Genomic DNA, 13,771 nt, shown 5'->3' with positions numbered 1-13,771 from the left:
CTAGTGGTACATTTTGAGTAACAATCACAAAAGTCACAGAGGGATGCTACGAGGGCTGACTGGTCCCGATGGCCGTGGAGCACGGTCTGTGTGCCCGGCTCTGTTCTGTTCACTTTACGCGGAATAGACCAGCCCTATTAGTGTTTACACTGAGGTCCGGGGAGGTTAAGGGACTTCAAGAAAAACACACAGATAGTTGGGGAGCCAGGAGTCCGCCAGATTTGTCAGATTCCAGAACTGCACTCAGGCGGTACACTCTGCTGGCCAGGCTTGGAAAACCTGACAAAACGAAACAGAGGGTGGTGTGGGCCAAAACAAGTGATTGAATCTTCTTCCTAAAATAACCTTTCCTAAAAGGAAAAGTCACTATAGATGTTGGCCCATCACTTTTTAATCTTCGTTCTGCTGTACATTTCAGGTCATTCAGTCCTGCTTCTAAGACATCTGCTTTGATTCATCTAATCTTACAGGATGGGATTTAGTGTACCAAATGCTGACAGATATTACCATAGTTTGGCTGAGTCCTGCTGTTCAGGGAACATTCTGCTGTAATTAAACACCAACCTTCCCCATGTAAGTCCTGGCAACACAGGAAATATAGATGCTTTTCAGTAACCTTTCCCCGTAAGACTTTTTCAGAGCCAAGAATATAAGCTGTGGCCCATCTGGACTAAAAACTACAAAGCAGAATGATATTAATTACCACTCCTTTCTCTTCCCTTGTTGGTAAGAGAATTTCTAGGGGAGCCTTTTTCAGAGAAGAAGAAAATTTGTTTATTTTTGAGAGAGAGCATAAGTGGCTCCAGGCTCTGAGCTGTCAGCGCAGAACCCAACGCAGGGCTTGAACTCACAAGCTGTGAGATCATGACCTGAGCCGAAAGTTGGATACCTAACCGTCTGAGCCACCCAGGCACCCCAGATTTATTTTTTAAATTGTATGCCATCGCTTACAAAAGCATATTTCTCTGCTGGGATGCCAGGCTTACATAAATATATTGACGACATTCAGTCCCCTGGGGAACTATAGGAGTATTTGCTTAAGACACGCTTATTAAGATTCACAGAAGGGAGTGGTCTCACTAAAGTGATAACCCAGTGCACGTCTCACAAGTAATCACATTTCTCTGGCCTGATCTTCAAAAGACAGCTTCAGAGAAGTGGATTCATATTGCATAGTCGTCTTTAAACTCTGAAATACCTAGGAAATTTCCATACACGGGACGTGAGTCCAGGCAAAGAGAAGTCTCATTTTCAGGGTCCTGCGTCAGCACCTTATTTTTGCTGTGCTTTGGTTTCAGTTAGTTCATTCTTCTCCTTGGAAGGTCAGTGCTCAGCCAGTTTACGTGGGTTTCATATCCCCAGAGCCGCTATGCTGCTAGTTTTGGTGAAAACAGAGTAAGAGTTCTACGTGGGTGATCCACACCCAGGCCTAAACCGGAAGATGATATTTTGCTTTTGGTTTCTGTCTGTTAGAGTATGAGTTCAAATAACAGGGACTTTAAAAAAAAAAATCCCCCCCCCCCCCCGAAAATACATGAATCATGGAGCTAGGACTGATGTGGGCACTCTGCGATGCCACCAGTGCCCCAGGCCCCTTCTGTCTTCCAGCGCCATCTGTGGCGTGTCGATTCCAGCCTCAAGGTTGCCTCGTGGTCCCAAAATGGCTTTTGGAACTGCGGCCGTTAGATCTGCATTCCAGGAAGAAAGATGGAGGAGAGGGAAAACAGCAGCACCTTCTGCCCCGGGTGGATTCTGTGTCAGTGCTGCCCCTGATGGTAGAGGAACAACATTCCAGAAAAGAGAGTTTGAAGCTGGACTGCCTGAGCCTGGGGGAGGAGGTGTTAAATGCATTCTCTCTATCAGGCATCTGTGGCTCTTGTGCGATGAACATCAACGGAGGCAACACTCTGGCTTGCACCCGCAGGATTGACACCAACCTCAGCAAAGTCTCCAAAATCTACCCTCTTCCGCATATGTATGTGATAAAGGATCTTGTTCCCGTGAGTTTCTGCCTCCCTCCCTCCTATCCCCCCTTCTGTCTCCTATCCCCCCCATCCCTCCCCCTTTTTTATCTTCAGGGGAGAGGGGAAGAGGTGTGTGTGAGAGAGAGAGAAAGATACGTTATCAGTTCTTGAGGGCAGGCTTTTTCCCTGAGTTAAGGAATTTGAATGGTGGAAGATAAACCCACCTAGAAGATTCTCCAGCAGCTCATTTGGTGAGGATTGTTTGGGAATAACTGGGCACAAGATTGTAGAGTTGGAACAGTCCCAGAATCAAGAATTTGGCCATAACTACAAAGAATTCGGCCATAACTACAAAGAATTCATGTGGAAAATCCCAGTGGGGAAGGCAACACTGGTTACGCGTTGGACTTTAATTTCTGCCTCCCCGTGTTTGACCACCTTCACTGGAGGGGCTATGGGATTGGAAGGCTTCCTGAGTGGGTGAAGGAGAGATTTCCGAGCCACGATTAATGCTGACCATTTCTCCTTCTGTAGTCTTTGCACAGATCCACACCAAAGTGAGTCAGACTTCTGTAGGATCGGGGGGAAGTAGGGATTGTCCACGAAATGGGGTGAATAAGAAAGCTAAGGAGTGGTGGTGAAATCTGACCCTTTTTTCCTTCTGCCTCTTAACCTCAGGACTTGAGCAACTTCTATGCTCAGTACAAATCCATTGAGCCTTATTTGAAGAAGAAGGATGAATCCCAGGAAGGCAAGCAGCAGTACCTGCAGTCCATAGAAGATCGTGAGAAACTGGTCATTAGTCCCCATTTATTGTCTTGCTTTGAGGAATCTTGTTGCCAAGATGCTTGCCAGGAAGTGTGGCTTGGGGGGATGGGGTGGGGAGTGGCAGCATGGGATCATGCAGACCCTTTATTTAGTGTGTTCTGGAAGGAAACTGCAAGAGCATCTGTCCAAGGGCTGGACTGCCATCCTCTCGGGACCACGTGGGCAGTGTGAACCCACAAGGGCCCACAGTGGACCAGGGGTCTGGAGCAGGCCCACACTGCCTAGAAGGGCACGACATTACCATGTTGCAGGATGTTTGTCTTTTTCAAAAGAAACCTGTGTGCAGATTACCAGGTTTTTCCAAGCTGACACCCCCATCAGAGGCTCTTTGACACTCGGGGGCAAATCAGACACGTCCTGGCCGTTGGTGGTCCTGCTTCCACCACCTGTTTTGCAGACAGGAGCAAAGGAGTTCATGGCAAAACTGGGACTAGAACCTTGCTGTTCTTTGCTGACACCGAGAGTCCAGGGATTGCTGGGCAGGGTGGGGGACAGCCCTGTCACTCTGAGTTCCAGTATCCACGCTGTGAAGTGTTTTTGTTTTGGTTTTTTTAATGTTTATTTATTTATTTTTGAGAGAGAAAGCACGAGCTGGGGAGGGACATGGAGGGAGGGAGGGAGGGAGGGAGGGAGACAGAATCCCAAGCAGGCTCAGAGCTGGTCGGCACAGAACCCGACGCGGGGCTCGAACTCATGAACCTTGAGATCATGACCTGAGCCGAAGTCGGACATTTAACCAACTGAGCCACCCAGGTTTCCCTGGTTGCTTTTCTTTGTTTTGCTTTTTTGGGGGGTTTGTTTGTTTTTAGGTAACAGAGGTGGTGTATTAAAGGATAAGTATCATTGTACTTGGCCTTCAGAACTCTGGGTTCTAATCCAGCAAATGTTTACATTTTGGCTCCAAGATCTCTTTTTACAAATCTGATACATCCGTACAAGCCACCCCTAGGGTTTTGCCAAGAAAACTCACACGCAAATAGTCGCTTTGTTCACGTGCCGACCGCCGACATCACATTCGGTCGGCTAGAAACCCGAGTCTCTTCGGCCTTGGGCCCCTGACCGCCCTTTCCCTCTGCACAGGACGGGCTGTATGAGTGTATTCTCTGTGCCTGCTGCAGCACCAGCTGCCCCAGCTACTGGTGGAACGGAGACAAATACCTGGGACCTGCAGTCCTTATGCAGGTAAGGTGCTCCTTCGTTGCTTCAAGAGAAGTTAAAACTGAGGCATCCAGAAGTCCAAAAGGACGGTGGCTTGTTGGCAACCAGGATGCCAACGGGCGTCCGTCACAGGCAGGGCAATGGGGTGCCTGGACTTCGCGTGGTTTCAGTACGTCTTCAGCAAGATACCTCATTTCTGTGTGGTGAGGGTCACCCCGAGGCAACGCACGTCTGCAGATGTTAAAACGCATTCCCTGTGCAGCTGTCTCTCGCTTCCCCACGTGCCCGCTTTCCCCAGACCACATCTGTCAGGCAGCCCCCCATCTCCCTCCCCGGGGAGTTTGGACGTGCAGGCCGGAGAGAGAAATTTGACTGAGGGGCAGCCTCCCAGCTGTAAGTTTGGAACTTGTTTCCAGGCTGATGAAAACCTGGAGTCCTGGGTTTAGGGGTTGTTTGGAGAGGAGGCAGCACGGCCTTGCTGGGCACATCGCTGCGTGTGTACTCACTGCAGGGAAACTGCCTTTGTTCCTTCCCATAAAGTGTGCTTTTTAAGTTTCTGGCCAGTGCTTTTCTCAGATTCTCGAGCAGCTCAAAAACACCAGTTCTCAGTTCTCATCTTCCCACGAAAAGGGAAGCTCCGTGCGGTGTGACCACTTAGCAGCATTGATTCCCATCCACATAAAAGATCGAACCACGAGGCCCGTTCGTTCACCGTTGGCACCCACACCATCGCTGTGAGGTGCTGGGGAACGGAGCCCCCTCCGCCTCCCTGCGCCAGCAGCCCGTGCTCGGGCGGTTGACCGCCTTCAGCCGGCCCGTGCCAGGCTCCCAGATGGGCTGACCAATCACGGGAGTCTGTCGGGGGAACAAATATTAAATATCCTCTCTGGACAGAGATCTTAAGTCATCAGTCTACGGGAGACGGTGGGTAGGTGCTGTGAAGGCGGTTCCCTGACTCAGAAGCTGGGCATCCAGGAAGCCAATGAGCGTCTTGAAGTGATGAGGGGGCGGTGCCTGCTCGCATGTAATTAAGCACCAGGGTACCAGGTGCAGTGTGGCTCAGAAGTTGGGGGGTTGTTAATCAAGGGGGTTACCGAGGAGTGGGGGGGGGGCCTTGCCTTGAAAGATGGCAGGACTTAAGGAGCAGAGACGAGGCCCCTAAACTGGGAGACTCCCTCCCCTCTGCACCCCTGCCTGGGGCTTTGAGCTGTGACGGCTTAAGCTGCCAGCTCAGCGCCTCGGCCCCCGGTTCCCCAGGCCTATCGCTGGATGATCGACTCCAGAGACGACTTCACGGAGGAGCGCCTGGCCAAGCTGCAGGACCCGTTCTCCCTGTATCGCTGCCACACCATCATGAACTGCACGAGGACCTGCCCCAAGGTATGAGGCGCCGGCGGCCCTCCGCCCTGCCTCCGGGCCGATGTGTCCGAAGCGGCGTGTGCGATTCCCTCTGTGTCCCTGTGCCTCCGTCTCGCAGCGTCGCCCAGACAGTCTGCTATGCTCTCGCAGCCAGCCCGTCCGTTCTCGGGGGCTTTTCTCGGTCTCAGCTCAAGCTCACCTAGCTTTCCCTCCCCTTCCTGCTCGTCCTCCTGCTTCCTGGACTCGCCCTGATTTCAGCTTTGGCCATCCGCCTGTCTTCTCTGCGTTTCCGTGCCACCTCTGAGGCGCATGGCCCGCTGTGGGCTGGCTGCCCTTCGGTCCAGGCGGTGGGCAGGGAGCCTAGCCCGGGCCATGCGGCTCAAAGCGTGGCTGCCCCTCGAGCAGAGACTGTAGACAGTGGGGTGAGTGGGTGAGCAGGCAGCAAGATGGAAACCGGGATAACCAGCCAGCAGCTTTAAAGAAAGGGTGGGGGGAGGCAGCCAAGCTTAAACAGGACATCCAGGTGGGTAATTTCCTTCTTTTTTTGCCTGACACCCGTGTTTCCAGGTGCCCGTCTCTGCCACGGCGCTTCTCGTGGTCCATCAGCAGTGGGGCCTGGTAGGGGCCCCCAGGCGGGGGTGAGGCTCTGCCCCCGGGACCTCTAATTTGTGGGGCAAGTTAGACCACTGACGTGCTCAGAACAGCTCCTGGCACAGGAGCGCTCAGGAAATGGGCCCGCAGACGGGTGCCCGGCCTGTTCCAGACTCAGAGACGGCAGCTCCGGGGGGCACTTGGCTTCTGGGTGCATTCCCTGGCGGGCGTCTTTGCATGACACCTGGGAGCAGACAAGAACGGAGGCTGTCTGGGACCCATGGGAGGACACACAGGCCCAGATTGTTTGAACTGGAAGGGACCCTTTTACAGACGGGGAGGCCGAGCCCGGGCAGGAGTAGGGAGGGCAGTGACTTGCCAACGTCACTGTCGGGGCAGGCCAGAAAAGCAGGCCCCCTGCCTCCCAGACTAGTCTCTTCCTGCTGCCCCAGATCAGGTGGGCTCGTGTGTGCTGACCCACTAGTCCTGTGGTAAGCGGAGGCGGGCAGGGGCGCCGTGGACGCTCATCCCTCACCCCATCACCCCCTCCACCTCCCCAACGCAGCCTGTGTCCCCCGCCTCTCGTGTGCCTTTGCAGAGATTGCACGCTGTACCAAATGCATACAGGGCCTGTTCAGTCCCAGTCACTGCCTTTACCCCTTAATTTATTTTCGAGATCATTCCATAGCAGCCTTGGAAGAGTGTTCTCTCTCCTTTTCTTTCCTTCTGAAGATCTCTTTTTTTCTTTCTCTTTTTCTCTTTTCTTTCTTTCCACACGTTTCCCCCCCTCCCCCACCGCCACCCCCCACACTATGGAAGTGCTTTATTGGCAGTAGGGTCGAACATACAAAAGGTTCTCAGCGGATGGGACCGGGCAGTCAGAGGATAGATGACACCATGAGTGAGCAGAGGGAGATGGCTTAAAAGAAATCCCACCATCTGGAGCGTCCGGATCACAGCACTCCACAGCAGCCCGTGGGTCTCCTCCGACCATCCTGTTCCAGGGCTTCCCAGGACAGCCTCCTTGGCCTCGGGAGGCGTCATAGTTACTCGGCCCCACCAGAGTGGGGACTGCAGGGCGGACAGCACCGGCTCCATAGCCCAAGATCGGGGGCATCAGGCCCCGCGGAGTCCAGTATGGAGAGGGGAGTGCCGGGGTCAGGCCAGGGCGGAGCATCTGGGCGGGCAGGGCCAGCTGGCCGGACGGGCTTGATCTCAGGCAGAGCTGGGTGCTTGGCATCAGTGAGAAAGTTGCTAAAAGGTGCCACCTCCTAGAAAGAGGATCTCTTTTGCATTCTTGGTGGGAATGCGAGCTGGTGCGGCCACTCTGGAAAACAGCATGGAGGTTCCTCAAAAAACTGAAAATAGAACCGCCCTACGACCCAGCAATGGCACTACTAGGCATTGACCCACGGGATACAGGTGTGCTGTTTCGAAGGGACACGTGCACCCCCATGTTTATAGCAGCACTATCAACAATAGCCAAAGGATGGAAGGACCCCAAATGTCCATCGATGAAGGAATGGATAAAGAAAATGTGGTGTATATATATGCAATGGAGTATTACTCGGCAATCAAAAAGAAGGAAATCTTGCCATTTGCAACCACGTGGATGGAACTGGAGGCTATTACGTTAAGTGAAATTAGTCAGAGAAAGACAAAAATCATATGACTTCACTCACATGAGGACTTTAAGAGACAAAACAGAGGAACATAAGGAAAGGGAAATAAAAATAATATAAAAACAGGAAGGGGGACAAAACATAAGAGACTCTTAAATATGGAGAACAAACAGGGTTACTGGAGGGCTTGTAGGAGGGGGGATGGGCTAAATGGGGAAGGGGCACTAAGGAAGCTACTCCTGAAATCATTGTTGCACTATATGCTAACTAATTTGGATGTAAATTTTAAAAAGTAAAAAATAAAATTAAAAAAATAAAATAAATTAAAAAAAAAAAGTGACACCTCCTGGGAGCCTGGGTTAAGCGTCCACCAGACTCAGGTCACAATCTCATGGCTCGTGAGTTCGAGCCCCGTGTCACAGAGTCTGCTTGGGATTCTCTCTCCCCCTCTACTCCTCTCTCCCCCTCTCTCTGTCCCTCACCCTCCCTCTCCTTCCCCCTTCCTCCCTCTCTCCCTTTCTCTCTGCTTCTCTCCCCCCTCAAAATACATAAGTAAACTTTTTAAAAAGTGCCACCTCCTTCTTCACTCCCTCAGTTTCCTCTGCACGCTTGTTGGAGCTGCGTGTGCGTACAGATTCAGGCCCCTGAGAGGGCAGCGCCACTCCCCCCGCCCAGGCCGTGGGTGTTAGAGGTGGCAAACTTCCACTTCCTGCTCAGGGCCCGTGCGACCCACACTGTCATTTCAAGGGTAGAGTTGTGCTTCTAGAAAGACGGGGCTCTCTTCTCACCTCGGCTGCGTCCTTGTGTCCCTGCTGAGGCGGCCGGCGCTCACTGGGCTCGTCATGGTGCCTCCTGCGGGATCAGGGTTACTGGCCAGTCAGGCTGCCACGGGAGCTTGGGAAGGGTCCCCAGGGAGGGCCCTTCCTTCCCGGCACCCGTGAGGGCTCTTGTGTGTCCACGGGAATGTGTAAGAGACTGAGGGCTGCCGGCTGGTTGGGACGCCGGCCGTGGCCGTGGAAGAGCTGCCGTCTCCTGGACGTGCGTGCGTCTCGAGCACACGGCCCCCGTGGGTCTGCGCAGGGGGGCGGGAGGGGTCACCGGAGCCATCCGGCCGCTGTGAGGTGTCTCCAGGTGGACACCGGAGAGCCCTGAGCCCCAGCCCCTGGCTTTGAAAGGATGAGATTCGCATCGCCTTGCTTTGACCCCAGCCCCGCTTGAGGGGGGTTCGCCCCAGGCCCTGGGTTCTTCATTCAGTCCACGTACCCTTTGGTACTGATTCTCTTTCCTTCTCTCAAGGGGCTGAATCCAGGCAAAGCTATTGCTGAAATCAAGAAAATGATGGCCACCTATAAGGGGAAGAAAGCGTCAGTGTAACTGTTCCCGCGCTAACTGCGACTTAACCGGCCCAGCTGGACATACTTTATATCCAATTTGAGGTCTTGATTTTCCATGAATACAGCATGTGTAATAAAGATTCTAAGAAATAAATAAATGTTATTCTACTTTATTAACAAAAAAGCACGCCTGTTCCTTTTACTTGCTGAAGAGGGATGCACGGGTGCCAGAAGGAAGGGCCCTTATCCTGGAAGAGGGCCCGACCCTGGAACTGAGCCCCTGGGGGCAGGGCAGGGTCCCCGTGGACAGGCCTGCTGGGCCTGGGACTTGTTCCCTTTGCCCTTCCCCCGTGGGACGCCATCGGGCAGCTTCCTCCTCCTCCTCCTCCTGGCCTCTTGGTCTGCCCATGTGGGGGGCGGGGGGGTTGTGACCCTGCCCACCTCACCCCTGCTGCCTGCAGGAGGGAAGGTGCCCGTTCACTGATGGGAGCTCTTGTCCTACAGCCTCCCGGGTCCTGCAGCTTTCAGTATCAGAATGACTTCGAGCCGCGTCTTGCTAAGTCAGTCAGACGCCTCCAGCACAGAGCAATGACCGGGATCAGCTGTGACCTTGAGTTCCACGGCTGACCTCAGGAGACCTCTCCAGGCAAGCACGAATTCCCAACACTGCCACCTTGGCTGTAACGCTCTACCACGAAGGCAGCCACGCTCACCGGAAAGACAGACGGTGCCAAAAGTGCGGCAGGCCGGAAACGGAAAGCCCCGCAAACACCCCGAGTCCCACACCGCCTCCCCCACTGACAGCTGAGGCACTTCCTCCCAGACCTTTCTGCCATGACAAATGGGCATACAGGAAGCTTTCCCTTCAAGAATAAAGTGCAGGGGCCCCTGGGTGGCTCAGTCGGTTAAGCGTCGGACTTCGGCTCAGGTCATGATCTCACAGTTCGTGGGTTCGAGCCCTGCGTCGGGCTCTGTGCTGACGGCTCAGAGCCTGGAACCTGCTTCGGATTTGTGTCTCTCTCTCTGTTCCTCCCCCACTCGCACTCTGTCTCTCAAAAATAAAGATTAAAAGAAATTTTTAAAAGTACATATATATATATATATATACACACACACACATACAGTGCAATATGGGTCGCCCAGGTGGCTCAGTCATTGAGTGTCCAACTTCAGCTCAGGTCATGATCTCCCGGTTCGTGGGTTCAGGCTCCACGTCCGTGCTGTCAGCACAGAGCCTGCTTGGGATTCTCTCTGGCCCTCTCTGCCCCTCCCCCACATGCGCGCCCATGCTCTCTGTCAAAAATAAACATTCTTCATAAAAGATTTTATTTTTTTAAGATTTTATTTTTTAAGTAATTTCTTCACCCATCATGGGGCTCAAACCCACAACCCCAAGATCCACGGACTGAGCCAGCCAGGCGCCCCGAGAATTACTTTTCTTTCTAAGGCTGAATAATACTCCATTGTGTGTAGATGCCACAGTTTGCTGGATCCATCCATCCCTCGGCGGATACTTGGTTGCTTCCACGTTTTGGCTATCATCAATAATATAGCAGCTTTCTATTCTCACCCCACAATATATAAGGGCCTCTTTGGTGCTAATAATGAGCTGCCTCAGTGTGTGTGTGTGTGTGTGTGTGTGTGTGTGTGTGTGTGTGTGTGTGTGTGTGTGTGATTTATTGTCCACCTTAGCCTTTGGAACCACTGGTTAAGTGTTTGGTGGGGCAGGTGCACAGTGATTCTCTACTGCTGCCCATTCGGGCAAGCCCTCCTTACATTCAGGAACACTCCAAGGCTGCTTTTTAACTCCCAGCAGTGAGATCATCCGGGAAACAAAGGCCTCTTGCATCGTGAGGCAGGCAGCCAAGAAAAATGTCTGACTCACCCAGGATGAACCTTTAATGAGCATTGGTGGCTTTGAAAAGGGACAGTTCAAAAGCACTAGTCTTGTCTCCAGCATTACTCATTACGAGAGGCGAGGTGCTGGGGGGTAAAGATGAGCGAGATACGTTCCCTGCCATCCCTGCCAAGGTCGCCAAATTAAAACACACACACACACACACACACACACACACACCAAAAAAAAAAAAAAAAAAAAAACACAAACACTGTATTATTAGAAATTCAGAACAGGGTCCTCGCCCTAAAGTATAGCATCTCAGATGCTCGACCACCCCAGTGAGACCACACAGGTAACCCATCCTGTGGTGTTGAAGCCTAAACCCGGAAGTGAGAACTGAAAAACCCCCGGGGCAGCCCCCATACCTTCCATACCGTTGACACCCGATTCAGCCTCGGGGAGGTCACATTCCTTGGATTCATGGATACTTTGACTTTGCTTCTAACATCTAGGTCTGCAGAGAAACATAAGTTTTTCCCACGAATAACATGATGGCTCAGAAAGACGAGCTCTGCCCCCCCAGCTGCTGGTACGAGGCAGTGTCCTGGGAGCTGTCACTGCAAATCTGCCTCAGGGCACGTCAGATTTGTGGCTGCAGGGCACCCCGTCTCCACCGGGGCCAAATGGGAACACGGTACCAACCGAGAGTTGTATTGACTGCTTGTTTCATCTTTCCCTGGATCGCGTGCAGGCAACTGTTCTATTTTTAACAGTCACAAAGGCTCGTTCTAAGAAAAACTGCAGATCTGAGTGGAGAGACGGTAACCTGTCCTTTGTGCTACTTCTGTGCCCCGATTGTGTCCGGACGATGTGCCTTCATCTGCAAAAGTAATACTGTGGAATTCGTCCAGTTTCTCTAAGACTGAACCCAGCCACGTCTTCTTACCTGGTCGTTGGGCAACTTTAACTTCTGTGCCTCTCTTTTCCCATCTATAAAACGGGCAAAGGGGCGCCTGGGTGGCGCAGTCGGTTAAGCGTCCGACTTCAGCCAGGTCACGATCTCGCGGTCCGTGAGTTCGAGCCCCGCGTCGGGCTCTGGGCTGATGGCTCAGAGCCTGGAACCTGTTTCCGATTCTGTGTCTCCCTCTCTCTCTGCCCCTCCCCCGTTCATGCTCTGCCTCTCTCTGTCCCAAAAATAAATAAACGTTGAAAAAAAAAAAATTTAATAAAAAAAAAAAAAAAAAACGGGCATTAACAGCATTCGCCTACTAGAATTGTGGTTCAAGTCTCAATGAGAATAAATGTTAAGTTCTTACTCAAAAAATAAGTAAGTATGTGAGGTGATAGATGTGTTAACTCAATGAAGGGAATCCTTTATACTTCAAAAAAGCTGAAAAATTTTTAAATAATTACTTAACATTAGTTTTCAAAAAGATGGGGCACCTGGGTGGCTCAGTCGGTTGAGTATCTGACTTCGGCTCAGGTCATGATCTTATGGTCCATGAGTTCGAGCCCCGCGTCGGGCTCTGTGCTGACTGCTCGGAGCCTGGAGCCTCTTTTGGATTCTGTGCCTCCCTCTCTCTCTGACTCTCCCCCATTCATGCTCTGTCTCTCTCTCTCAAAAATAAATAAACGTTAAAAAAAAAAAAAAGATGGGGCGCCTGGGTGGCGCAGTCGGTTAAGCGTCCGACTTCAGCCAGGTCACGATCTCGCGGTCCGTGGGTTCGAGCCCCGCGTCGGGCTCTGGGCTGATGGCTCGGAGCCTGGAGCCTGTTTCCGATTCTGTGTCTCCCTCTCTCTCTGCCCCTCCCCCGTTCATGCTCTGTCTCTCTCTGTCCCAAAAATAAATAAAAACGCTGAAAAAAAAAATTTAAAAAAAAAAAAAGATAAATGAGAAAGCATCTAGCCTGCGGTAGAGCAAATGCTCCAGAAACACAATTCAACTGATTGTTTCAACTACCCACGACATGCAAGGCCCACTCAGTGCCACAGGGACCACACAGGCCTTCTATTCCTGGCCTCTTGGACTTGACGACCCGGGACGTTTCTGACACGCCTGACCAGAGTGAGGGACCTCCCTCCCACTCAGAGGATGGTTTTTCTGGGCGGAACCAACAATGCTCATTTCTCATGTCCCACTGACCACTCACTGGGCGCAGGGACAGAATGCCACCAACAGACCCCAACACCCAAATTCTCGCTGGCCCTTCTCCTTTTTGCCCAGGAGACTATAAAGCAAATTGCTGAAACCCCACTTCATGTGTCTGGACAGCCATCATCTTGTCACTAGGTGAGAGAATGGCCAAAATCTAGTGAAGCTGGAGAAATTGAGAAGTAAGGCAACACTCTAGAATCAACTGGTCCAAACTAGTGACTTCTCAATCCTTTGGCCACGTGGACCGCACATATTTTATGTCTTTCTCGTCCGTCCCCAAGGGAGCAGCAGCCCTGCAAGGAAAGTTCCTTGATGGGTCCTGACCCACAGGTGCCTGGAGCCCAACCCACAAACCACTCAGAGGACCACACAGGGAGAGCCACTTCCCCAGAGGTAACCCCAGCAGACGGCAGAGACTCCCACATCCTCTGTGGTTTGGGAAGAAGCTTCCTCTGGCTTCCTGCCCCATGAAGGCGATGGGCAGAGCGGCAGGTGTGGCTCCTCCCTAGATGGCCGTAGAGGGTGGAGCCTCTTCCAAGCCAAGCAGTAGGAACGGGGGCGGGGGGCGGGCGAGGGAACCAACCTCGCAGTGGGGTATCTGAGCCCCCTGCTCTCATGAAGCTTCTAGCCCAGCGCCAGGACCTAAAGACAGCAACTGGCTTCTACCAAGCACCTGCTATCTCACTTCACCCTCTGAGCAGCGAAAGAGGCTCAGAGAGGGAAAGTGACTTTTGTAAGCTCACACAGCTAGAAAGTGCCTGATGCACATCCCAACCCAGGAGAGGTGTCACAGCCCAGCCCCAGCCCCAGGACCACGCTGCCTCTTGGCAAGGTCATCCTGGCAGGCTGGTTCTCCACACCCAGCCACTGTGCCTGCTGTCGGGGTCTGGGCTCCCCGGGGAGGACGTCCATCAGGCATA

The 13,771-nt window shown here is 52.5% G+C and overlaps 1 protein-coding gene across 2 annotated transcripts in view; it reads left to right on the top strand.

Moving 5' to 3' along the window:
• The window catches only part of SDHB (succinate dehydrogenase complex iron sulfur subunit B), a 30,970-nt gene extending 21,237 nt beyond the window's left edge, over nt 1-9,733 (top strand). Inside the window, exons 5-9 of one of the 2 annotated variants that reach the window (XM_019836254.3) lie at nt 1,864-2,000; nt 2,643-2,759; nt 3,873-3,974; nt 5,208-5,330; nt 9,361-9,733. In XM_019836254.3, coding sequence (XP_019691813.1) covers nt 1,864-2,000; nt 2,643-2,759; nt 3,873-3,974; nt 5,208-5,330; nt 9,361-9,483 — 602 coding nt within the window. In that variant the 3' untranslated portion in view covers nt 9,484-9,733. Of the gene's footprint in view, nt 1-1,863; nt 2,001-2,642; nt 2,760-3,872; nt 3,975-5,207; nt 5,331-8,818; nt 9,041-9,360 lie in introns of those variants that run through there. The other variant, XM_003989523.4, reaches the window with a different exon arrangement.
• The last annotated feature ends 4,038 nt before the right edge of the window (nt 9,734-13,771 follow it).

Source organism: Felis catus, chromosome C1 (assembly GCF_018350175.1).
Source record: "Felis catus isolate Fca126 chromosome C1, F.catus_Fca126_mat1.0, whole genome shotgun sequence".
Classification (NCBI taxonomy): domain Eukaryota; kingdom Metazoa; phylum Chordata; class Mammalia; order Carnivora; family Felidae; genus Felis; species Felis catus.
The sequence above is the reverse complement of the archived record's forward strand: the minus strand, read 5'-3'. Positions and strand labels throughout refer to the sequence as shown.